This window comes from Delphinus delphis, chromosome 14, assembly GCF_949987515.2.
Source record: "Delphinus delphis chromosome 14, mDelDel1.2, whole genome shotgun sequence".
Taxonomy (NCBI): domain Eukaryota; kingdom Metazoa; phylum Chordata; class Mammalia; order Artiodactyla; family Delphinidae; genus Delphinus; species Delphinus delphis.
The window spans coordinates 15523999-15551176 of record NC_082696.1 but is presented as its reverse complement, the minus strand read 5'-3'; the positions used below and the strand labels follow the sequence as shown (position 1 = coordinate 15551176).

Genomic DNA, 27178 nt, shown 5'->3' with positions numbered 1-27178 from the left:
TGGCCCCATTCAGAATCAGCCTCAGCGCCATGTTTCTTCTGACTTCAGTCTTGGTAGCAGTTGTCTGCCTTTTGATGGTGTGGATCTTTCAAAATGCTGATGGAGGAACCCAGAGAAGGAAGGGGGAGCCTAGAGCCAGGGCCGAGGCTCGCCCCTGGGTGGATGAAGACTTGAAAAACAGCACTGACGTCCACCAGCTGGAAGAAGGTAAAGACACTGGCCATGTTGCTTGGTTTCCAGCTTCTGTATTTTTATGATGAGGGCAGGTGGATGGTGGGGCTTATGGAGAGGAAGAAACATAGGCAGGTCAGTTTCATCATCAGCTTCTGCCATGTAAACAAATCAGTGTGTGACAGAGACATCATTTCTCTCTGGTGGTCAGCTTGTCACCTCCTGGCACCAAGCTCCCTTTATTCCTGGGTCCTCAGTAAAAAGCTGTTGAGGGGCCGACATTTTCCCTGGCTCCAGTCCTCTGAGGCTGCTAAAATCTTTCTGAAGGGGCACATCACAGGCTGGGGGGGCTGCGGGTTAAGTGGTCAGGTTTTGATCAAGAACTTTGGAATAAAAAAGGGGCATCTACATAGGGGCTCGCTACCCTTCATTGCACCAGCCCTGTGGGTCACAGATAAGAGTGGCTGCTGTCCTCCAACCTGAGTGTCCAATTCAGTAGACAAGGCCATAAACAGGCAAACGACAGAGAGTAAAACAGAGACGAACTGGGTGGAACTGATTGTAAGGTGTTTTGCGAAGGCTTGGGGGTTTGGTGGGTCAGCTAGAAAAAGGCTGAACCAGGTCTGGGGCATTACTAGGATATGAATACAAAGGTTAGGAGGCTAAGAGGAACAGGAAGCGCCTGAGTCCGGAACCCCAGGGAAAGATGTCAAGAAGATGGAAGGACTGTACTGACCAGGGGAGGGGTGAAAATGAAGTGGGGTGTTGAGGGCGGGCCGGGGCATGGCTGACCTGAGAAAGAAGGGGTGATGAAGGAGGCAGGCAGGAAGGGAGACGTTCTGGAGGAGCTTTGAGTAACCTGTGTTTGAGGTTTATCTGAGGTGGTTTTGGGGGATGGATTTGACTTGGAAGAGGCTCTGTGACTCTCAGCTGGGGTAGTAATGCCTCCACCCTCCCTCCCTCTAACAGAGGCCACCTGGAAGTGTGTGTGTGTGTGTGTGTGTGTGTGTGTGTGTGTTCTAAGTTGTCCTAACCTCAGGATTGGGGGATGGGGTATAGAGTTGGCACTCAGTGCTGGGAGCCAGCAGTGCTGAATGTACTGCCCAGGAGGATCCAAATTCAGGCAGCCTCCTGGCAGGGCAGCCTCTTACTCTCCCCCACTAACCCCGAATGCCAATTATGCCAGTTGAGAAGCACTTCCGTTGAATGAGCACGAGACCCACTGTGAAGCTGAGTAAGGATCTGTTCCAGTAATGATGGGCTGGGCGGTGGCGCCAGTGCGATGCAGAGGAAGGGGTGAACTAGAGGGATGGTCAAGGAAGAACAGGGTCTAGTAATAAATTAGACAAGAACAGAGGGAGAAGTGGGCACGATTTGGAGACTGGAGGAATCAGAATAACAACTGTCATCAATGGGTGTGGGAAGGGGATCCGGTTTAAAGGGGAAGCTGTTGAATGTAGTGCAGGACGTGTTGGATTTGAGGGGATAGTGACCCATTGAAGCAGAAAGGCAGGGAGGTTTCTAGGTGAGGGATCCAGGCCATAGACACTGACTGGAGAGTCACCAGCCTAGGCGTGATGCTTGGAACTTGGAAAACTAATGAATTCACTGGGGGGTATTGCTAGAGAGAAGGCTGAGGTTAGAACTTGGCGGGGGGCACCTTCAGATAAGAGGAACTGCTGGAAGGAATGGACTCAGAAAACAAGGCGTGGGAAAGGAGGGCCAGGGTAGTAATAACAAGCCCTCACATAGTGCTTCCAGTATCCAATGTCACTTTTACATACGGTGAATCATTTATTCATTTTATTGTCTTCATAACAATACAGTGAGGCAGGCACTATTATCATATCCATATTACAGATAAGGAAACTGAGGCTCAAATCGGCTAAGTCACCTGCCCAAGCAATTAGTGGTAGAGTCAGCACCCAGGCAGGCTGGCTCCAGAGTCCAGGCCTACAGGCAATTCGCTAGGCTCCTTTTCCAAAAGAATGACCCAGAACAGAGGGGGCAGGAGATGGCCAGCAGGGTTAAACATTCCCTGAGAGATCAGAGGTAGTGTGTATGGAGCAAAGGCCACTGGATTTGAAGACCCAAGAGTTTGAGGGATACAGAGGGGGTGATAAGGCTGGTGGGGAACCGGGGACCTGGGGCTGAGCCTGAAGGCTGGGAACAGAGAACAAAGCTGTATGGCCCCCTTCTGCTTCTCCACCTAATGATTCACTTTCAATCCTCTGCCTCTCCACTCTCTCTTCCTCACACAGAGAAATGAATTGAACACATAGTGGCCGCTCGGCAGCCGTGAGCAAATCTTCCCAGAGTGCAGAGTTCACAGTCTCTTGTTGGGATTTTTGTTGTTTACATAAGTGATACTTACTGAGGTCACACAGTCACACAGGTGGTAGGTAAGGACTAATGTTTAAACTCAGTCTCCTCTGCCACCCAAGTCCCTGCGCTTAACCATTGGGTGGGTGGACACAGTCTAAGAGAGGATGTATAATTGGAGAAGAGAAGGGATTCCATTACCAAGGAAACATGAGATGGTTTTGATAACAGCAAATAGATACCAGATTCAAACCATTTTGAAAACTAACAATCAGGGACAAAACAGTAAAATAAGTATTGTGGGCCATTCTAGTGTGAGTTAAAGAATATATGGGTACCAATCTAGCTTCCGCCGGCTCTGATTCACAAAGAATTCCTATTCGACATTCATAGATCAAGGAATCAGCCTGTTTGGGGGGACGGGGTGGGGGGAAGGGTCGGGGGTACAGAGAAGACATGCGGATTAGAAGTCAGACACAGACTTCCTCTGGGGACCAGTCACACATGGCATCCTGTTAACGCATTTCAGTTCCCTGTTTATCTGTAGCAGAGGTCTGAGGAGGAGAAATGACTGGTATTTAATCTCCAAGTGGAAACCTCAGATCGTTTCCCTAAAATGAATGGGAAATACTGAACAAAAATTCTCTAGTCAGGCCCAGATTCATGAAAGCTCATGGAACTGGAAACAGGAGAAAAAGATACAGGAAACACATCTTATTAAGATGTGTCCATTTTAATGTTAGTGGGGATTTTCTTCACTCAGCTTCACTAGCCATCCAGAAGCTATTATTCTAACTGAAATTTTGATTGTCCCAGTGACCACTAAAAAAGCCTTTGTTAACATTTTTATCTGGTGTGGGCAACACCTGAGAATAAAATATTCCCTCGGACTTGGGCAAAGACAGATTTTTATACACCCACAGGCAGCTGTTTCGAACCTGTTCATTGGATCAATGACAACACATCTCAGTAAAAGCTTAACAAGTCAACCAATCAGAGATGGATTCACTCCAGGACCAGCCCCTCTGAGGGCCAACCAGTCAACAACAGTCTCAACCAAGTAACACTGTTCCTGCAGATGATATCAACCCTCTTACATGCCTGGAAGTCCACCAATGCCTGAACTCCATGCTTCCCAACCAAGTGGTGTGCAAGAGCTACCCTATGGGGCTAGCGAGAGCCAACGGATAAATGTTCAGGAAATTTGTGGGCCATTTGTTCAATTGCCAATAGCTTGAGATCGGGCCATCATGGGAGTGTTTACTCTATGGAAATTGGCAAGTGCTATAAACCAGGGCTCTTTTTTCCCTCTTCTCAGAGTGCTGGTTTACCAGCACACCACTGACAAAAACACTGTGTAAGGGCAGCACTCATGACCAGCACAGTTTTCCTTTGCCCCAGGAAGCAAAAAATTCAGCTTCATCTTTGCATTTCATCATTCTTCAGCACACCTACGTGTGCATACTTCTGCACGGCTAATTCTAAAAGGCTGGTCTACCAGGGCTCCTGTAAGACATTATGGTTCTAGGACAAAGGGCAGGTAAATTCAAATTCAGATGAGAGAAGGTTAGGGAAAGGAAAGGACTTGAATGGAGATGTTGTTCTTGGGATCAGGTCTGGGTGGGTTCTGCTGGGGAGAGTGAAGCTCAGTACAGAACACCGGGGACACCGGGGACGCCACGAGAGGTAAAGGGGCTCAGAAAACAAGTTCTGTCAACTTCACCTGGGATACCGTTGCTTTCTTCAAGGCCTTTCCATCCGGACATCCGCAGACTCCCCAGCCCCCAGCCCCCCCTGCTGCTGCTAGTGAGGTAGTGAGTCTATATTGCAGTCAGGGAGTTGAATGGCTGAGAGGCCCACGTAGGAAGCAGAGCGATGGCCGAGACAGTGGGAAGGAGGAGTTCTCTGAGCCGGTGTTGAGCCTTGAAGCTGCTCTCATTGCCACCATCAGAATCTGTCTACTGTGAGAGCCGTGTCACCCTGAGCCTTATTAATACTGGTGCTCGGAGGGAACAAGGGTGACATGACACAAATTGGCCTTGTAGTTTCATAGCTGGAAAACATTTGGCCCATTTGCAAAGATTTTGAAGTAGAACTGCAAAAACACAAAAGCAATTCCCGTAGAGATGCAGCCAGAAAAAATGCCTCTAAGCTAAACATTAAAGGATAGCCGTGGCCTAGAATTACTTGGTCATTAAACCTAATTACGGAGCAATTTAGGATTCCTCGGCATTAAAGCAATGATAAAAGGCGTGTTGGTCTTGGTGTCAATAGCAAACCCCATGTGTGGCAGCACAGGACTTACATTAAAAGCAGACCACTGTAGCGTGCGTTTATTTTAGGATATGTGGGCTCCACAGCTTGAATGAATCCCCCAGCGTTGCTTGGCTGGTCTAGGGTGGAGGCGGGACAGCTGCGGAACAGAGGCTCTTCTCTTCCCTCTGGTGAGGGCTTATGCCTTGGGGGCAGTCAGGAGTTCAAGAGGAAGGAGAGAGCTGTGCCTTTTTTATGGGTTTGCTGCCCTGAGATCCCCTGGAGCTTCTTTCCCAGCTGGCTCAGCCTGTCCCCTTTCCCCAGGCCAAGTGTAGACTTTCTGCCCTGGGAGAGGCTCCGGGAAGAGCAGCGCCCCAGTGCTCTGCTTGGATAGCCCTTCTGGACAATCCAGCCCAGTGGCGGTTGGGACCATTTGTCTGCTGTGCTCAGAGATAAGGCTGTGCTGATAAAGCTCAGGGAGGAGCCCCTTCATTCCGCTAGAGTCGGAGCGCCTACCCTGGCCTTTAGCTGCTGCAGAAACTGCCGTCACGCCGCTCGGCTGCCTTTAGTTTACACAGATGCCGAAGGGACCCGAAGTTAAAGAGACCTTGCATGCATTGGCTCATTTTCCACTTACTGACTGCGGAGGTTGCCGGACTTCATGACAAATGGCGTGGGAGTATCATGGTGCTGAAGTCTTTGCTGACATGTTTGATACTGATGGGGTTTGGGGTTGATACTGATGACATCTGGGCTCGGTTCAGAGTGGATTGCTAGAAAGCTGATAGCTGTTGCCACTCTCCCATCACACTTACTTCCTCAAGCCAGCAGGGACCTGCTGTGTGGCATGGGGAGCTCTGCTCCACGTTTCGTGGCAACCTGGATGGGAAGAGCATTTGAAGGGGGGTGGATACACGTGTGTATGGCTGAGGCCCTTTGCTGTGCACCTGGAACTAGCACAACATTGTTAATTGGCTGTACTCCAATATAAAATAAAAGTTAAAAAAAATGTGTACAGTGTGGGTCCCCACTGCCCCGGCTAGTAAAGCATAAAAAAAGAAGTTTCTCAGTACTAGCTATGAGCTAACCGTGGTCCCTTTTGGTATTGTAGTTGGGTTCTCAGTGTCTTTGAAGTCCCCTTTTCACGAGCGTTCCCTCTTGCCTACTGGACATTTGCTGCAGTCCTCCCTTATCCTCAGGGAATACGTTCCAAGACCCCAAGTGGATGCCTGAAACCCTAAGTGTTTTCCTGTACGTATGTACCTATGATAAACTTTAATATAAATCAGACACAGTAAGAGAATATCCAAATTGCCAGCATCACTACTCATGTGCTTTGGGGTCATTATTAAGTAAAATCAGGGTTACTTGAACACAAGCAGTATCCTGACAGTCGACAACCGAGAGGCTACTACGTGACTAATTGGGTGGATATGACTAATTGGGTGGATACGTGGACAAAGGGATGATTCACGTGGGTGGGAGGATGGAGCAGGACAGCCATGAGATCTCATCATCTTACTCAGAATGGTGCACAATTTAAAACTTATGAATTGTTTGTTTCTTGAATTTCCCGTTTCATATATTCAGAACACAGCTGGACATGGGACACTGAAATCTGAGAAAGAAAAACCTCTGATAAGGGAGGATTACGGATTACTGTATTGGGGGAAAAACCACTGATTAAGGAGTTAAGAAACCTAGGCTATAGTTCTGGCTCCATGAAGGATTGCTGCCTGGTCAGGAGAAGTTAATTGTGCCCATTCATTCCTATTTCTACTTTTGTCCCACCTTCCCCAGATGGTTCATCTCTCATCCTCTCATCTCATTAAGAAAGTGTCAAGTGTCTTTTCTTTTTTTTTCAGACGTCCTTAAATCACTATAATAGTTGTAGTCAGTTGAACTACCCTTGTGGGTGTTTTTGGTAATTTGTTTCTATGGCCTTCTCATTAAAAAAAACCAAAACCCTTAATTGTGAAATGTAATATGCTTACTAGAAAAGTGTATAAAAGATAGACGAATGGCTTAACAAATAATTTTAAGCAAAAATCTATATAGTTATCACTTAGATCAAGAAATATAAATTTCCAGTACTCCATAAACCCCTATATGTTCCTTCCCAGTAACAACCTCTTCCATACCCTATAGAAGTAACTATTATTTTGAATTTTATGGGAATTACTTCTTTGCTGGTCATTCTATTGGAAAATTACATATAAATTTTTTTGAGGTCTAGGATACTGTTACTTATTCCAGGGAATGTTCACATTTTCACCTATCAGAAGAGCAACGTCCTCACACTCTGGGGCAACTTTAATCTGAGCTCAAGGCTTACGGTTCCCTGGATCACTCACAGGATATTACCTTAGGCTCTAAGGCACCAGGGCTGGATTACTTACATTTGACTCTTACTATTGTAACATAAATCTTCAGGCCCTGGATGGCCCTGGGGGTTTGACTTTGGTCACCATCCTTTTATCTCAGCTCAGCCTCATGGCGGTATCTAGGTAATTGGAAAATATTCTCTGGACATTTGAGTGCCGATCTACCCCTGTGGGTACTAACCTTCACCCAGATTTTGACTGTGATGTTCTACAGTCACAGGTTAGCTCTTCAGTACTTAGAAGAAAATGTTCTATATGTATTTTACTAAGGATTTTAGCTTTCTTTACTTTGGAGGTTTGGTAAATTATGTAAATAACCATTACTGGAAGTGAAAATCCTTTAGTAAATGTCACAAGAATCAGAATCGTAACCAAAACATCAGTTAATCTATGGCATCAAAGTGGATTTGTATCTACGCAAAGAAGGAAGTAACGACTAATTATTTCCTATCACACAGTGGAAGGCATGGGATATACATTATATCAGGCAAATATTCATTGGCTTTCGGGTGTTTGTGAATGATGAAGATATGTGATAGCATTACATTCAGTTTTCTAAAGACACAGTTTAGGTAGTACAGTAATAATTCAGGTAAGGCATACACATGCACACAAATAAACCTTAATGGTTTAAAACAATCTAAATTTGTTACTTTAATGAAAGTTAAGCGCTGGGCATTTTCAGCCATTTTATCATCGCGGACTCTGATTATCTGTTCTTATCTAAGTAGGAGTTGCCTCCTACTGGTGATACGGCTTCTCTGCACGGGTCCCCGTCAGGCTGAAAAACATCAGAGCAGATTCAGGAAAGTCTTCAGCCTCTGTGTAGAAGAACCATCTACTCATTAGAGTCCACTGATATTTTCAGTGTCTATTTCTTGGGCAGACTTCCTGGTGAAACCTTATTTATGTGATTAAAATTCCCTGAAAAGTCCAACTCACCTCAACTCATTCTGGTTTGATGTACCGAGGTCCACTTTCTGTAGTAGCCCCTTTGGTATCTTTTGCCTCCTAGATTCTGGGAGTTGATGAAGTCCAACAACAATCAGAAATCCAAGGCTAATTCAAGATAAGCAAGGAGTATATATATAAATATATGTATATATACTCCATTCAAAGCATTCCTATTTTTAACACTTTTTAACTTTTTGAATACTGCATCTTAGAATTTCTTTCCGTTGAAATCTTTGTAGTTCACATTTAAATCTTCATAGTTCAGATCAAAAGTATTGTCTACTCATGGGTTTGAAAGGAATGAAGAAACACGTATTCAGAGGTAGAGCTTCAACTTCACCTATTGAATCCTCCATTGCATCTTCATCTTCTGTAAGACCTTGAGCTACAGATAATGGGTTTCCACAGCTCTGAACAGGAAGGAAATGGGGGAAACCAGAAGTGGCAGAAGCAGGCAGGTGTAAAGATAACTTTGCTGTAGGTAAATTGAACAGATTTTTTTCTTATGGTTAATATTTTTGTATCTTGTTTAAGAAATCCTTCTTCTCTACAGGGTCATGAATATAGTCTCCTATATTCTTTTCTAAAAGCTTCAAAAATTAGTCTTTCATAATTAGAACGGTGGTGAGAACAGGCAATATTCATTAATTTTCAATATCTGATGGAAGAGTTTCAATGTTTCACCACTAACTATGTAGTTGGTTCTGGATTGTTTTGGTGTTTTTCCCCATAGTTAGACTTTATCAGGTTAAGAAAGTTCCTTTCTACCCCAATTTACTAAGAGATGAATGCCAAATTTTATCAGACACCTTTTCTGCATTACAGCGATTATTAGCTTGCGAATGTAACAAACAACATTGCTTTTCTCATGTTAAGTTAACCTTGCATTCCTGGGGTAATCCCAACTTGGCCGAAGTGTATTGTTTTTTTATATATTGTTGAATTCTGTTTACTAATATTTTGGTTAGGACTTTCTGCATCTATATTTATGAGAAAGTTGAGCCTGTAGCTTTTCTTTCTTTTAATGTCCTAGTCAGGCTTGGTAGCAAGTGTGCGCTAGTCTTATAGAATGAGTGGGTGGCGGACGTGTCCTCTATTTCTATTCTTGGGAAGAGTTGGAGAAAAGTTAGCAATAATTGTTCTGTGAGTGTTTGGTAGAACTCCCTCATGAAGCCATCCGGGCCTCTTCCTAAGGGAATCTTTTTTTTTTCCTCTGGTTGATTTTAAGATTTTATATTTGATTATAAAAGGTGTGGGCTTCTTTTCTGTTATACTGCGTGGGATTTACTGGGCCTCTTGAATCTGTAGATCTGGCATTTTTCATCAGGTTTTCATATCAGATATTCTCTTTCAAATATGGTCTCTGCCACATCCTCTTTCCCATCTCCTGCTGTCACTATCATCACGTATATTAGAACATTCTCGCTCTGCTTTATTTTTTCTTGATCGTTCTTTTATGTTTTCTGTCTTTTGGTCTTTCCTTGCTCTATTCTAGATATTTTCTTCTGAGTTGTCTTCAGTTCATTAATTCTTCCTTTAGGTATGTCTAACCTGCTATTAAACCCACCCACCAAGTTCTTAATTCTATTATTTTATTTTTCAGTTCTAAAAGTTCTATTTTAAAATATTTTCTATGTCACTTTTCATCTTTTCCTGTACCCTACAGATCTATATATGTCTGTCTTTTTTTCTCCCCCCTCTAAACCTAGTAATCATAGTTGTTTTATCTCTTGAGTCTGATAATTCCAATATTTGGAGAATCTGGTGTCTGACTCTATTTTTAAAAACCTATTCTGCTGTTTCTTGCTCAAGATACTCTTCTTGTATGTCTGGTTGTCTTTTATGTGTTGCTGATAATTGTACTTAAAATTATTTATATATTGGCATTTGCTTCTGCTGGGTAATGGGGGTATTTTCAGGCAGGACCACACTATTCCAAGTTCAGGTTTGAGGCAGGACCCATCAAAATGTTATAAACTCTTGGGGGCTGATTTATTTATTTATGGCCGTGCCATGCTGCATGAGTGATCTTAGTTCCCTGACCAGGGATGGAACCCATGTCCCCTGCAGTGTAAGTGCAGTCTTAACCACTGGACCACCAGGGAAGTCCCTGATTTATTTATGGTTCTTAGTTTTTCTAAGGATGTAGTCTTGGGGTCCCAGCTTGTTAGACTTCCCATCGTATATGGACCTGGGCTTTGATTTCTGTCCAGCTTGATCCCTGAAAATATAAAAATAAAAATTCAAATATATTGGGATTGGCAGATGTTATCAGGGCAAATGCAGCGTCTGTGCTTATCTACTTCTGCAGGATCATATTTTCCCTTCACTTTTGGCCTGGGAATTTCTTACTATGTTGTCAGTAACTCAAAGAATTTAAAACGGCTTTATAAAAAATTATTTATTTCAAGATCTTAGTGGTTTTCAGGGGACTTCCCTGGTGGTCCAGTGGTTAAGACTCCATGTTTCCACTGCAGGGGGCACGAGTTCGGGGAACTAAGATCTGGCCAAAAAAAAAAAAAAAAAAAAAAGATCTTATGGTTTTCAGCCAACGGAGATTGGTTCAAATAAGTTAGTTCACCATTAACAGAAATTTACATTTTTCATCTTTATGTACGTAAAAGTTTTCTTTTTCTTGATTTATGACCAGTCTGGGCTTTGAAGGACAGTCAAGATCAGAGTTTCAGGATTCTGTAGACCTATTTTTCCCATTTTTGCTTGATGTTTTTGAGCTCATAACCTTACAGATATTTTGAGAACTTTATTTCCTTCTCCCCAGTGACCACCTTATGACTATAAGGGAGTAAAAATAATTTTCTCTGGCTGAGACCACCACTCCCCCATAATAAAAACACATTAACAAGAGAAAAACAAACAGAAGTTTAATAACATGTATATCTCTTGTGTACATGGGAGAGACCCAGGAAAACTGAGTAACTCCCCCAAACAGCCTTAGCCACCACCTTAATCCATCTTCAGATAAAGACAGAAGAAAGGCGTTGGGGACTGGGGAGACCCAGTTAGGGGAGGTTGTCAGGAAAAGCAGAGCAAACAAGGGTAAGATTGTTACAGAGATTTAAGTCCACACCTTCTCTGTTGACAAGAGTTTCTTGTGATTTAGAATCATCCTTCTCTTCCTGGTACAGAGAGGGAAACACTTCCAAATAGAGATTTCCTTTATAAATGTCTCTTACAATAGGGTGACTTCTACTCGGGTTTTCAGAACTTCTCCTGTGTCTGCGTTTCCTAAAAATAGTTAACTCAAAATAATTCTTATGCTAAAGAGACATATTTTGGGGGAGGGGCACATTGCACTCCCCTTCATGACCAAGAGAGATCCTCTAATTTGCTGTCTTCCTTGTTCTTACTGGCAGACGCTGACGACTGGCAAGTGTCAGAGGAAGAGGTGGAACACATCCCATTCTCCCACACCCGGTATCCTGAGAAGGAAATGCTTACGAGATCCCGGGAATTTTATGAACTTCTCAATAAGAGACGGTCTGTTAGATTCATAAGTAATGAGCAAGTCCCAATGGAAGTGATTGATAATGTCATCAAAGCAGCAGGTCTGTAAGTGCACAGTGGGTCTTTGAGAACATCCGCTACAAGTGACAATAGTGGAGCAATGTTGAAGTTCAAACACAGTGAATAAAGCCTGGAATGATATGTTTACCTGTAAAGTCTTACCCAGGTGTTGACTGACTTCCAAGCACAAGATGATTTCCACTTTCTACAAACTTTTTTTTTTTTTGCGGTACGCGGGCCTCTCACTGTTGTGGCCTCTCCCGTTGCGGAGCACAGGCTCCGGACACGCAGGCTCAGCGGCCATGGCTCATGGGCCCAGCCGCTCTGCAGCATGTGGAATCTTCCCGGACCGGGGCACGAACCCGTGTCCCCTGCATCGGCAGGCGGACTCTCAACCACTGTGTCACCAGGGAAGCCCTCTACAAACTTTTAACTATTACAAACTTCTCGGGAGCAGATGTGACAATAGTTCAAAACTTCTGAAATTATTCAACATTATAAAATTTTTGAAGAATGAAAATTTCTGAACACATTATTATACATCAGAAAAGAAACATCCTTACTTTCACCTCACCTTAAAACACACACACACACACACACACACACACACACACACACATTTATACATTTCTCTTTGGGGAACCGAATTTCTTATATTACACACCATGATGCTCTAGTACTGTATTCTAATGAACTAGCAAAATATATTCATGTGAATTCACAAAATAAATCAAAGTAAGGCAAACATTTTTCCCCCTCTTTTGCTTTTTATTTATTTATTTATTTGTCTGCTTCGGGTCTTAGTTGCGGCTCACGGGATCTTCATTGCAGCAAGCAAGATATTTTGTTGCTGCGAGCGGGCTCAGTTGTGGCACCGGGGCTCAGTAGTTGCAGCACATGGGCTTAGTTGCCCCACAGCATATGGGATCTTAGTTCCCTGACCAGGGATCAAACCCACGTCCCCTGCATTGGAAGGCGGATTCTTAACCACTGGACCACCAGGGAAGTCCCCCAAATGCATTTTCAATGTAAATTAATATCTATTCCCAGAGGAATAGATGAGAATTATAGAAAAAGGGAGAGGAGATATGAGAAAGCCCCCTATTTGAGAGTCTCCTCTGATTGGATTCTTATTCCTATATAAATCACATTCAAGTTCATTTGCAGAAATTATTGCATGACTATCATAAACCCATTGCCCAAATTAAAAGGAAGTAAGAATAAAACAGTTCACTTCAGTTAAGAACACAAATACACTAGATTGGTGAGTCCTTTATCTAACTAATAGCAGTTACTAAATTTCTTCTGTGTATAGATCTGTATCTAAATATGTGGGTGTGTGCATATGACATTCAGAGAGGTTTGGCGTAATTGAAAACATTAAGCGGCAATTTATTTCTTGTGTTTGGTGACACCAATATTTAGTGAACAGACGACGTGTACAAAGTGAACTGGAATCCCTCTGTTCAGAAATTTGGGCTTTATGTTTAGATTTGACTTGCATTTCACAGTTTAATCATGCCCTCTCTACCACGGGGACTTGTGGATGGCAAACTCATCAAGGCTGGCAGGCCTGAGACCCCACCTGTAGAGTTTATGCCATTGAACTACTCACTAGGAAGAAAGAAATACTTGCTTCTGAAATATACCACCAGTGGGTCACCGTGGTCTACTTCTAGAAACTTCTAGAAACCGTGGTCTACTTCTGTCCATTTCTAGGACAGAGAGGTGACACCCAGATCAGAAGCTGGGCCAGCCCATGGCTGGAATCTTTTTTAAAAAAATATTTATTTATTTATTTTGGCTGTGCCAGGTCTTAGTTGTGGCATGTGGGATCTTTAGTTGTGGCATGCGAACTCTTAGTTGCAGCATGCATGTCGGATCTAGTTCCCCTACTAGGGATTGAACCCAGGCCCCGTGCATTGGGAGCACAGGGTCTTACCCACGGGACCACCAGGGAAGTGCTGCTGGCTGGAATCTTAAAGGGAACTTAAGCTCCTTGGGTCCCATGATGCACTATGAAGCTTTGTCTGGGATGTTGGCACTGATCCAAGGGTGGGCTGAGGTTTCCCAAAACCTGTAAGAGCTGGAAGACACTCTGCTGTGTGTCTGAGTGCCCAGGGCCAAGAGTTCTCATGTGTTCACAACAGGGCCACAAACCCCACAGTGCCACACTCAGAACTTTGATATAGGCACTAAACAATTTATAGTTCAATTGCCTTTTGGAGATCCTTTTGAAACCATTTGCCATTTAAATTTTGCCATTTCCAATAAACTTCCTGACTTGATCATTTTTCAAGAATATCAAAACAAACAGCATTTTGGAGGCTTTTGGCTATCAGAGCTTCCCATCTGTGTTCCCTTATTGGTCACAGAGTAGTGCCTAGGGATGTTTTCTCTCACATGATCAGAGAAGCAGTGATAAATTCCCCAAACCTAGGAACTACTGGCTTTGATCTCGGTTAGTTGGTTTGGAGACCCTGACAGAGAGGCTGAACAAAACGGGCCTGGCAGCAACATCCCAGAGGTTACCGCCAGGCATTTTGTGTGTCAGGTGATCTAACTTCATTTTGAGCAACTATGAGTTACATTTATTCTTAATTAACAGACTCAGATTTTTCTTGCAGTTTTAATTTCTGATTTTAATTTAATGGGTGACAGGAACAGCCCCAAGTGGGGCCCACACAGAGCCCTGGACCTTTGTGGTTGTGAAGGACCCAGACGTGAAGCATAAGATTCAGGAGATCGTTGAGGAGGAAGAGGAAATAAACTACTTGAAGAGGATGGGACCTCAATGGGTTTCAGACCTGAAGAAACTGAGGTACAAAAGTGGGTAGAATTAGGCTTGTTTGGTTTGGCTTCCTAAAATGAAATAATTATGACTTCAGTTTTCTGGTTTTGTTTTAGGTGTTAAAAAGTTTCATTTTACCTGTGGAAGAAATAATGGAAATTAACTCAGGCCTCACCGCTGAATTGCCTTGAGCACACGTATTGCGCAGGGGTGAGGGATGCCGACTGGAATCCCATCTGGGTTCACGTCTTAGCTCTGGTTTTCCAGTTGCAAGACCTTAGGCATTTGCTTACTCCCTCTAAGTGCACTAGTCTGGTTTCTCCAGAGAAACAGAATCAATGGAGAGAGAGAGAGACAGAGAAAGAGAGACAGAGAGAGATAGAGAGAAACAGAGAGAGAAAGAGATTTACTATAAGTAATGGGCTCAAGTGATTATGGAGGCTGAGAAGTCCCAAGACCCAGCAGAGTCGATGGAATAGTTCCAATCTGAGTCCAAAGGCCTAGGAACCAGGAAAACCAATGTGTAAGTTGCAGTCCAAGTCTGAGTCCAAAGGCAGGAGAAGACTGATGTCGCAGCTTAAAGGCAGTCAGGCAGACGGAGAAAATTCTCCCTTATTCCACCTGTTTTGTTCTATTCAGGGCTTCAACGGTTTAGATGAGGCCCACCTACGTTGAGGAGGGCAACTTGCTTTACTCAGTCTGCCAATTCACATGTTAATCTCATCCAGAAACATCCTCACAGACACACCCAGAATAATGTTTAACCAGCTATCTGGGTGCCTTGTGGCCCAGTCAAGATGACACATAAAATCAACCACCACACTTCTGTTTTCTCACCCAAAACGATCATGTTAAAAACTTGGTATCAGGATTAAATAAGATAGAGGCTAGGAGTAGGGCCTGAGAAGCTAGAGTGCTTGGGTTCAAATATGAGGTCTGCTGCTTATTAACCTATCTGTGCCTCAGTTTCCTCATCCGTAAAATGGGAATAAGTCTAGTATCTACTGCATTATGAAAATTAGATGAATTTGTAAGCACTTAGAACAGTGATGGCACATAGTAAGGGCCACATGAATCGGGTAAATAAATAGGCTATGACCCATATAATTATTAGTAAATTGTGAAATACTTCTCAGGATCTTGAGTGATGTAAATTACATTTTCCTATAAATAGTCTCGTACATGATCTCACTCAGCAGGCTTTCATCTTAGTACATGTTAGTAAAAGTACAAATTTAGTAGAGGTATAATATTCATTAGGCATTAGTAATTTTGCAGGCTTCCTTATCTCCAGGGAAGAAGCGGATTGGAATTCAGTGTAACTGGCTTTACCGTGAAATTTCAGCGTATTCGGGTAGACACGTGCGAGGTTTCATTTTTTTTCTGGAAACTACAACTAACTATGTTTGTTAATCCCACTTTTCCCATTGAGGACCAGTCACCGTACACAATATCTAGGATGGATTCCATAATTTCTCAGTCATTTTTGTAGTTAACACAGTCACTTTCAATTTTTTCAGGCTCAGCCTTGTCATTTTAAAACGCTGGTCACAGGGTCCTGTTTACAAATACTGCCCTCCCCACAGAGGCATCTCCTTTCCCTTCTAACCCCTTCTCAGGCTGAGCATGAGGAGGGATGGGGCACAGATATTTGTCCTGGCCTCTCAGAAGGCCCTGAGGGGAAGCCAGCTCGAGTTCTTGGCACGTAGCATGTAGAGGTACTCGTGCCTCTGGCTCTCAGCTCTGGGCCTTTAGCGGCCAGTTCCAGCACCAGCCATCCAATACCCACTGTGACACAAGCCTAAGAAAACGCAGTGGGATCTCCATCTTGTGGGGTAAAGTGGGACTACTTCTTCTCCGGTAGCCAGGGCTGGGTGGTGAGAAGGATGGCCTCTTAGTCCTACTCCTGTCTCATTTATTTGCCCCAGAGGACAATTTTTTTCCTGAGATATTTAAACCCTATTGAAATTGATGTCTATTGGCGTTGTAACTTATGGCTGTGTTGTGGAATAAGTGCAGGATATTAATCATGAATATGTAAATCTAATTGCATATTCATGAGAAAAAACGGATGGGCAAAGTTGAGTCTCTCTTCTTAGAGAGAGGCTGTGCTCTGTGTGTGCCCGCTGCCAGCCCCGTCACTCCCCAAAGAAGGCAGCATCAGTTGCTCTCTTGTCTCTGTGCTCAAAGCACCTAATACGCACCTTCCGTGCATTTAAAATAGCCATTATGACATGGTTATTTAATTATTGGCCTACTTCTCTTCTCATTTTATAGGCCATATTTTAGAAACCTTTGTGGTACACCAAGATACTCTTGAGAATCCAATCAACATTATAGACTTTCTCTGCAGACAATATGCGTGCACACACACACACACAGATATACATATACATATATATATGTATATATATACTATATATATACACACACATATATATATAGTACATATATATATATATAGTGTCTCTAGGGTCCAGAGACCTCTAGTGTAAAAAAGTCTTATATTGTAGCACCTAGCACAGTGCTGATGCATAGTAGGTAATTAAATAACTGTTAAATTGCATCACAAATGGACATATGTCCTGATAGCCAGTTTGAGTCAACTCTGAAACTCATAGCTGTCATTAAAGGCTTAATATACAATCTGGTCCAACCTCCCCGTCAAGCCTTCTTCTCCTGCTGCTGGCGTGAGACCCTTCACCCCAGGTGGAAGGTGCTAGTTGTCCTTTCTTAACAGGCCTCGGCACGGTGCTATCTTTTTATTAGCTCTGATATGATGTCACGATACATTCTTGTAAAATTGAACAAACCCAAAATACTAGCTACCAATGTATGCCTAGGCAAAATAAGTACAAAGGTTAGTAAAAATTGCTAACCTGCCTCTGACCTAGTAAATTGCTTATTCTTCACCTCATATTTAACAATTGTTTTGAATTATTCACTGTAAAATAATACATAGTAATAATAATAATATTAGCTCACACATACATGGTACTAGGTACTATTCTAAGCACTTGATCTATTGGGACTGATTTTACTGTCGCAATAACCATTGGAGGTGAGTGTACAATAGCACATTTTACATTTAGGGCACTGAACTGTGAGAAGGTGAGCGGTTGCCCAACGTGGCAAAGCTAGTTGACTCCAGATTTTTTTTTGTAAACTATTAACATTCTCCCACTTTGTAAAGAGAAAAAGAATTGATACTAGTCACATGTGAATAAGCTGGTTGAGTATGGTAAAGTAGCTTTGAGAATGTAATGTATAGAAATTAGCAGTGTTCAAGGAACTGTAGAAAATACACACGTGGGTTTAATGTGTTTTAAAACAAGGAAGCGTAACTAAGCTAAGAATGAAATGAGTGGTGACTATCTCTTGCTTATTGATGACATCATTTACCCTAAGGAAAAATTCCAATATATAGCATCGTATGAGTATCTTTCCTTTGAATATCTGAGCTAGAGTGAAGCGTTTGCCGAAATGTACGGGCAGGGTAATGAAACAGAGAAAGATATGCTCTTATCTGGAAAATAAAAATGGAAACTCAACATTTATACCTCCTGTGAGTTATCTCCCACTCCCACAAAAGTTTCCTTCCTTTTCTCCATAACTAGGCTAAGAACGTTACCATCTGCCCACCTGGAATTTCGGTTCAAACTCACCATCACCTTCTTCTTCTCCCTTGTGCGCTCCACTGCCGGATCTGTCAGCTCCTGCCTCTACAACTCCCCAAGTTCTCCTGGGCCATTGCCCTTGTCTCCTATCTGGTCCCGTTTGAGCTGGTCCTTTGCCCACACCAATCCGTCTCTTTCTGAAACAGATCCTATTGCGTGATGCTTCTGCTCAGAAGCTTGTGATAACTTTCCATCACCCGCTGAACCAAGTCCAGCACCCTGCAAAATCTGTATGAAAACTGCGAGCCTCCCAACCCGTGCCCCACCACGCACACCGTCGTCCAGCCTACCAGGCTTCTGAAATTCCCTGTCCGGCCAAGCATTCTCCTTCTGACTCTGCCCTTTGCTCATCTCTTCCCTGGGCTGCCCTTCCCAATGCCCCTTCTCTAGCTGGTCTTCAGTGCCCCGCCTCAAGAGAAACTTTGGAAATATTCTGACAATCTTATTCAAAGCTAACATTTTATTTTTGGGCTCCTAAGGCCCTTGTCTTATATTTCTTTAACAACACTTACCAGGTTTTAGTTTGCTAAATTTGGCTTACTGCCCTCTGGGTTATAGGATCTATCTTTGTATCTTTCAGCATTTCACGTGTCTTGCTATATTAGGCCCTTATTAATACCTGTTGGGATAGATAGACTTGGGATAGAAAAAGGTAAACATGACGTGAACAAAAATCCTACTCTTTTTTAATTTAAACATAAAAGACAAGGAAATGTTTCTATTTTTAATGTATATAAGGTGGTAAACAGGGAACAAAAAAACCATTAAGAGAAAATATTCTGAATATCTTTTTTTCCCCCTTTAGGACCAACTGGATTAAGGAGTACTTGGACACAGCGCCTGTTTTGATTCTCATTTTCAAACGAGTACACGGTTTTGCTGCAAATGGCAAGAAAAAGATCCACTACTATAACGAGATCAGTGTTTCCATCGCATGTGGCATCCTCCTAGCTGCCCTGCAGGTATGTCACCCTCCCACTGGGCCCAAGAGAGAGACTTAATACTTGGGGGCCAACTGTGGTTTTATTTGCAAATTTCAGCTGAGTTTCTCGTTCAGGGACAGGGATTCCTCAGTAAGGGAACTCTGATGTAAAAACTGCCTCTGGAAACCTGGATTGGTGAGGATGATGTTTCAAACAAGCTGGCATCCTTCCTGGAAATTTACTTATAACATTATTTAAGGGTCAAAAAACGGTCGCAGTGTTTGCCTTCATCTGTAAACACATGAAGCTTTAAGGGCTTTAGTAAATACACATGAAGAGCTTCAGAGCCTGAAAGTTCCAGGGCCTGGCTTCTCAGCTGCGTTTACTGTTGTCTGAGCCAGTGGGATGATTCAATAGCTATAAGGGGAACTCTATCATAGAGCTCCTGTCCTCAGAAGTTGAGTTTACATCGTATTGCATTAGAAAGATGTCCATGTGCTTAAAAAATTTCCATCTACATAGTAGCTCCAGCCCTGCTAAGCGTCAAACAGAGCAGGATTGAGGTCTGCCTTTCACATGATTCAAGTCATTCGCTCAACAGATATTTTCTGAGCTCCTTCTATGTGGCAGATCTCAGGAGTCACCAGGAATAGTCACCTCGTGAACTGTACGTTCTGGTGGGGACTACAGTCCTGGGAGAGGGTGGAGAGTGACAGTAAACACGTGAAATAAAGAAAACAAACAGGATTATAAGAGCGAATGAGCCTACTTTCAAGGGAGAGTAGATTCCAAAAAACTGTGCTTCTTTGTTATCTCAAAGAAAAATGTGTTTGCTGAAAACTTGCAAAATAGTCATTGTGACATAAAAGAGGAATATATTTTTAGATGACTTGAAAAACTGTTCCAAAGGAGCTGGCATCCTATCTACCTCCCGACTCTGTAACAGATAAAAGAATTGCTGTGCTACGTCAGACCGCAAGGCACCGTCCCCATCCCAGACAGGGTTCCTGAAGAGGCAGTTTAGGCTTGGCGTGGGTTCCCTTCACCTGTGCCTTCTGTGCATTCCCATCAGCAACTTTTCCCACTTTACTGTGGAGTTTGCTGCCCTCTAGCTTTCTATAAGGCATAAGTCTGAGTGTAGGTCTTGATTTGTCAAGGAGGAAGGAATCTTCTGGAAGCCCTTGTCTGGGCAGATTGCACAGAGACTGGAGGCGTGCTCGACTCCCAAAGGCAGTTCCAGAACCTCCTTCTGGTCCAGGCTTAGTAGTGAGCATCTGATGGGAAAAGCAGGGGGGGATGGAGAGGGCCAACTGGGAAAGTGTCTTGAAGTTACATGTGATTTTTATTGGATGTTTATTATTCGAGGGGGCTGGGAAGAGGTTGATGGAGTATTTCCTCTACCTCTTACATACCTCTTGGCCACTAGGTCCTCCCTCACTGGACATAGGTATTTTCAGCTAGGGATGACGCTCTGCTTCCACTGTTGGTTATATAACCACAGGAACTGCCTTTTGTTTTTCCGTTCCTTTGGTGTAGTTGGATTCCCCAAATTTCTTTCCATGAAATAACCATTCCCATTTCTTAAGCATCTGTGAAAAATGACTGGTATTTTCTTCTCCGAGAAGCTTCCCACTGTTTGGTTAAGAGAAGGTGGGGTCTGGGGAGGTCGAGGAGGGCAGGTAGGATTCAAGACACCATGACCCAAGCTGGTCGTTTCTTTGCCGCCCAACTTCAGGGAAATGATGGGACAAGCAAATCTTATAGGGACTAGAACATGCCCAGGCTGGGATTTTGCCTGCTGACTTTAAAACGTTTTCTTTTCCTCTCCTGTTACAGAACGCGGGACTGGTGACTGTCACGACCACTCCTCTCAACTGTGGCCCCCGTCTGAGGGTGCTCCTGAACCGCCCTGCAAATGAAAAGCTGCTAATACTGCTCCCTGTGGGGTACCCCAGCGAAGAGGCCACGGTGCCTGACCTCGCACGGAAGCCTCTGGATCAGATCATGGTGACTGTGTAGGCAGGACACAGGCAGGGACGTGCTGGAAGGTGATGCCCCCCACTCCTTTCTCCTGTTCCTTTTGGGAGTACAGGCTGCTCTCTCCCTGGGTGTTCCTGGCACTCCACTCCACAGGACTGGCCTCTGTGTGTGTGAAGAAACCTTTGCACTTTCTATAGCACTTTGGGTCTGAGAAGCCCTGCTTCTGATAGTGTGATTAGCTGAACCATACAAAGTAAGAGATGAATAGGTATGTTCTCTTCCATTTCTTATCCACTTTGGAAATGCATTAAATTTTTGCTAAGAACATGCCCTTGGTTTTTAAGGTTTTTTAAGTGTTCCAGAAAACTCACGGGTGATTTTTTCTTTCACTCTTTAAAAACTCAAAGAGGAAAGAGTCATCAGAAAATTTAATATAGTCCCAAGAATTCAGCTATGTGATGATTTTTAAATTTAAATTTAGACTGATCAAACAGTTTTCTGCCCCTTGCTTTCTGGTGGCTTTTAGGCAAAGATGTACTTTTTTTTTTTTTTTTTTTTTTTCGGTACGCCGGCCTCTCACTGTTGTGGCCTCTCCCGTTGCTGAGCACAGGCTCCGGACGCGCAGGCTCAGCGGCCATGGCTCACGGGCCCAGCTGCTCCGCGGCATGTGGGATCTTCCTGGACGGGGGCACTAACCCGTGTCCCCTGCATCGGCAGACGGACTCTCAACCACTGCGCCACCAGGGTAGCCCCTATTCTGCCAGTTTTTAATGAGTAACCTTCAAAATAATTAAAACATCACAAGCACAGAACAGAACAGCGCGTGCTGTGTAGACTGGCCGCCATCTGGACATATAGATGGTTAGTCGCATAGTCCAGAGTGCGTGTCGCAGCTGCCTCGCACCAGCTGGTTGAAGCTGATGGTTAAATATTCAGGAATTTTGTGAGCCAGTTGTTAAACCATTTGCAGCTTGAAATTGCCCATGGTGCGAGGATTTACACCATGGCAACTGGCAGGAACACACAAATCAGGGCTTGCTTTCTTTTTCTTAAAGGGAACTGTCTTCCAGACACCAGGGAGTTCTAACTGTGCTCCCCTTCTTTTCTACTCTCCCCCAAAGAAACACACTTATCCTTTTTCTCCAGTTGGCAGTCACACTGTATGGAGCCGGTGGGGTCACAGGGTGCCAGGCAGGGACTGCCAGCTCTAGCCCTTCACCTGTCACCCTCTGTCTTCCCTTCCAGGGGTGCTGCTCACACAGGTACACTCAGAGCTCAGATAATTGCTCATCAAAAGCAGCTCTACTCACCTCTCTATCCCCTTCCACTGTCTTTTTTCTCTTCTATTTTTTTTTAAACTCAGATCCCTCCAGAAAAACTCCCCTGTCTCTTTTCACTTCATTCGTGTGTCACACGGTGCATTGATAAGATCATCAATCGTATCATCGATAAGAGTCAGAGCTGGTGACAAACCTGTATCAGAGAAAAGGAAGAATTTTTTTCTCTTTAAAATATGATTAGAGGGAATTCCCTGGTGGTTCAGTGGTTGGGACTCGCCCTTTTCACTGCTGAGGGCCTGGGTTCGATCCCTAGTTGGGGAACTAAGATCCTGCAAGCCACGTGGTGTGGCCAAAAAAAAGAAATAAAACTCTTAAAAATATGTACATATAATTGGATATTACAAGAACCTGTGTTGTCGGCCTCTGAAGCACCCAGAGTCTCTTTTAGAATCTCCAAAATCTTCCATCGTAAATCTTTTTTTCTCTAAACGTGCTTTTCCCCAAGTCTACACATTTTACTAAATACAAACTTTCTTATACCTTGTTTCCATTCTTTTTAAAAAAATTATTAGTATTGTGATAGTTATCTGTCCTGAACTCTTTATGGTCAACGAGCATTTTTTTAACAACATGGTGGCTCTGTTAGATTTATGTGGACTGCGCTGGGAACCTAATCACTGTACTTCAAGTTGTTTTTCATAGGAAAAAGATACTCTAAGTTCCAATAGCAGAACAATAAACACTTTGGCATCACGGTGCAAAGAAATTGAAGTTATATTTATTAACTTCTATTTCTAATGTTTTGAAGCTGTTTGAGCCCATGGAGCTCTTTGCTAGTTTTAGGGCACCCTGCTGAGGAGCTGCGGGTGCGGGAGAACCTTGCCCCCAGGTGTGGGGTGGAGAAGGAATCCGGACACTGGTCGGGGTCTGAGTGCAGTTGTTCAAGTACAGAACCACTTGAGAGGAAAGTGGAAGTCCTATCACATGGGTTAGGGCCCTTGAGCAAAGGGTTGATCACCTTCTAATCATGCCACCCAGAAACACAGCCCTGATTTCTCATGGATGCTGAACACATTTGCAAAGGTACAGATTTGGGGGGTGCTCCAGCCAGCCTTCTCTTTGGCGGATGGAATGATTAATAATTTTTTTTTTTTTTTTTTTTGCGGTACACAGGCCTCTCACTGTTGTGGCCTCTCCCGTTGCGGAGTACAGGCTCCGGACGCGCAGGCTCAGCAGCCATGGCTCACGGGGCCCAGCCGCTCCGCGGCATGTGGGATCTTCCCGGACCGGGGCATGAACTCGTGTCCCCGGCATCGGCAGGCGGACTCTCAACCACTGCGCCACCAGGGAAGCCCAGTAATTCTTAATCTGGACAGCACAGCATAGATGGGCCTGGATTCAGGTTTCCCTTCTGCTGCTCCCCAGCTGGGTGGCTGTGGAGAACTGAACCTGTCTCAGCCTCATTTTCTTCAGCTGTGAAATGAGGATAACTGCAGTGCTTACCTCAGGGCTTCTGTGGAGACTGAGTGTGATGATTCACATGTAGTTCCCGGCATAGGGTAGGTGACACAGGGTGTTAATTTTGGGCTCTTGATATTATTATTAGTGTTATTATCACTATCATTAATACTATGTGCTATGCACATTTGACCCCAAAAATTAAAAAATAAAATGACACCCTTTAAGAGTCTTGTCCTTAATGCACAAAATCATCTTAAAATATAAAGGAAGGGCGTTCTGTCATCTCAGCTTGAGCCTGAGCTGTTTTGAGGATTTAGGTTGACTTGGCTGTTTCTGGTGGGTTCTGGGAGCCTCTGGATGGGACCTCAGAGTCTATTTAATAGGGAGGTCTAGAAACAGATCTATTTACTAGTAAGGAAAAGTCTCCTTGGAAAACTGATTTTCAGGGAAGAGAGACTGGAGACATATAGTAAGATCCTATGATGGCAATCAGTGTCAGAAAAAAGGGGCAAATCTAAATGTGGTTTAGAGTCTGCCCCTCAGATACCAAGTCCTAGACTCTCACTAAGCTTCCGGGGCAGAGGGAGCTGGAGCCAGCAAAACAACTGCTCCCTGAAGATCTCTCAGTGATGGGGGTACAGCCCAGCCCTTTGACCCACTTATGTGTAGGGTTGCATTCAAAGAAACATCAGATGGTTCTTGTTTGTCCAATAATCATAGATCAGCAATTAATATCTTTACTGCCTTCTTTTGAGAACGCAGCAAAGGAAGATTCCAAAACTGAAAACCCTCTTTCCCATCTGTCTCTCTCTCTAAATATATATCTAACCGACATACGACAGCTGCTCCCAAGGTATATATTGTCCCCATTTGTAAATCATCTCAACATTTTGTCACAAACTCGCCCTATGAAGGCTCTTGCTCCTCTCAGGCCTCTGTATCTATTTTATTTTATTTTATTTTTTGGAGATTTTTGAGCTAACTTTTTTTCTTTTTTAACATCTTTATTGGAGTATAATGGCCAGAGCTAAGTCACATGGCCTCATCAGAAGGTCAGGAAATGTTATCCTCCTGTGTCTGGAAAAAGAGGGGACTGAGATGGGAGTAAGCATCAAAAGTCTCTTTCTCCCAAACAAGTAACTTGGAACTTAGGAAATAAACTTGGATACAACAAAAAATGTGCCGAGAGGAAGGAAGTCTGAAGAAATGGATGAAATTAGAATTAGGATGATGAAAGGCATAAAGATCCTCTTCTGAAAGGGAAACGTTAAGGTTGCTTGATATTTGTCTGATACAGCTTTTAAATAGAGCAACCATTTGGGCCAAGAAAATCAATATAAATATATAGAGAAGCAAACTAAAATTCCCTTCTTCCTAAATATTCCTGCCTCTGCCTACAAAGTGGAAACTTCTATCTCAGAAGTACTGAAGGAAAGTCCCTATTTCCACGTTATTTGCTTATCTCTATGGAGGAAGAGGGGCTTCTCTGGTTGGCGAAATTGGAGGAAAAAAGACTTATTGCTCAAGTTCAAACTCAACAAAGTATACTCCATTTTAAGCCAAATGTACAAATTACAAGTGATTATTCACCTTAGAAAGATGATTAACAGTGAATTTCTCTAAATATTGGGGTTTTAAAGAGTATTTGAACAGATATGATACTAAAAAAATTTTTTGTAACCATTTTTAGGAGTATCTTTAACCTAAGGAAAATATAGTTATCAATGAATATTTCTCTTTAGAGGCACGAGGAATATAACTTCTTTTGCCGGATATCAGCAGACTACTCCCTTAGAATTTGGTGAAATGGGAACAATTGTAATGTTTCAATCCACACATATCTATAAATAATGAAAAATCTAAAACAAACGTTGCTCCAGCTCTGCTGTGGTGGCCTCACTTTCACACACACAAAAGACCAGACCTTCAAAAAAGGGGGAACTTCTCTGCCTTTTAGAGAGAAGCGAATAAAGAGAACAGGAGGTGGGGATGGTAAGGAGACCCCCTGTGCTGCAGTGGGCTGAAAGGGCTGATGCATCTGAGGTTGGGACCAGATCAGCATCCCCTTTGGGTGGTCTCAGCTAACATCCAGCAAGTACAGCCTCCAGGACGAACAGTACCTGCAGCAGAGATCCTGTGAGTTAAATACGGTAGTTCTAATGAACTGTGAGATGCTATAATCTCATTTTGGGAATTCCTGAAAAGTCACAAGGAAGGGGAATGGTTTGTGTTAGTCTCATGACTTCAGAATCATGGTTCAGAGCCAAACGTTCAGGATTAAATTCAACAGCATTAAAATGTCCCTAGAGCAACACGGAAATATGTCAGCAATGTCTGCAGAGGACCAAGCAAACATAGAAGCCAATAAAGTAATAGAGGAAGTTAGCTAACCTGGGTGGAGGTGGAGTTGCCAACGTCCTTCTACTCTAATCACGAAAAATAAAGAATAATAACTGAGAGGAAACTGGAATGAAGCTTCTAAAATCAAATGCCTCTGAAGGTGTCCCCTGTTGTCATAGCAACTACAGAAAGGGTCGGTGCCTCGTTTTCCTTCTGATTTTCGCTCTTTGGTGCCCTCGGCTTCTCTGAGGTTCCACCACGCTGTGGTCACGAGTAACTTGGACTCCCTTGAGGTCGGAAATCTGTTCCTTTGTCGAATAAGTGACTTCCCAAGTCTGAGAATGTTTAGAATCGAAGATGGAGGTGATGAAATAAATCAAACCCATAATATTGATACTCTTATGTCAAGAATAATCTTGCATATGTTTCTTATTTAAGTAATTTAAATGTGTTTTTTTAAAACGTATGATTCCAATTTAAAATGTGAAATTGATTTAGACTTCTAATTTTATGTTGAAAGGTGTAAGAAAATTTGACTTTACTCATTAACAGTATTAAAATAGATTCACTGTATTTATACATTTAACTTATTACATTTAGAAGAGCAGTTTGAGTATATGAGAACATTTTGGCTTAATTAGTGGTAAACTTGCCAGGTCAGTTATATGAAGTGCTAAAACAGAAAATCAACTATGATTAGGTCCATAAAAGGAGTTGAAAATGTTTAAGAGATTTTAATAAATGATGCTTGTTAAGGAGGCTGATGGTTTAAGGGAGTTTGGTTATTCAATTTGAGTTAATCAAGCATTAATCAAAGCCCCCTTCCCTGACGTGATTAGTTTTATTTTATTTAAATGTACTAGACTTATAAATATAATAATACAACATGTGTATCAGGTTAGAATGCTTTTGGCAGAAAGTAAGAAACAAAAAACCCCAACCATAGTGGCTTAAATAAACAGGGGGGTATTTTTCCCTCATAATGTTAAGTTTGGAAGCAGGTCCAGGGTTCATGAAATCAGTGCCAAAATCTCAGTGGTTCTCCTGGCCTTTCTTTATGGCCACAGGACAATGATATAGCTTCTCTCACCACAACCAAGCACAGTACTTGAAATAA

At 43.1% G+C, this 27178-nt stretch overlaps 1 protein-coding gene across 2 annotated transcripts; it reads left to right on the top strand.

Annotated features, from left to right (window-relative positions):
• On the top strand, nucleotides 1–27178 carry IYD (iodotyrosine deiodinase). 2 transcript variants are annotated; one of them, XM_060029791.1, is made up of 6 exons: nucleotides 1–207; nucleotides 11459–11650; nucleotides 14271–14430; nucleotides 18883–19039; nucleotides 20837–21048; nucleotides 23434–27178. In XM_060029791.1, the coding sequence occupies exons 1-5, from the start codon at nucleotides 30–32 to the stop codon at nucleotides 21017–21019; spliced, it is 870 nt and encodes a 289-aa protein (XP_059885774.1). In that variant the 5' UTR covers nucleotides 1–29; the 3' UTR covers nucleotides 21020–21048; nucleotides 23434–27178. The 2 variants fall into 2 exon arrangements, with proteins under 2 accessions (XP_059885774.1, XP_059885773.1); XM_060029790.1 differs by lacking the exon at nucleotides 23434–27178 and having other exon boundaries at nucleotides 20837–21508.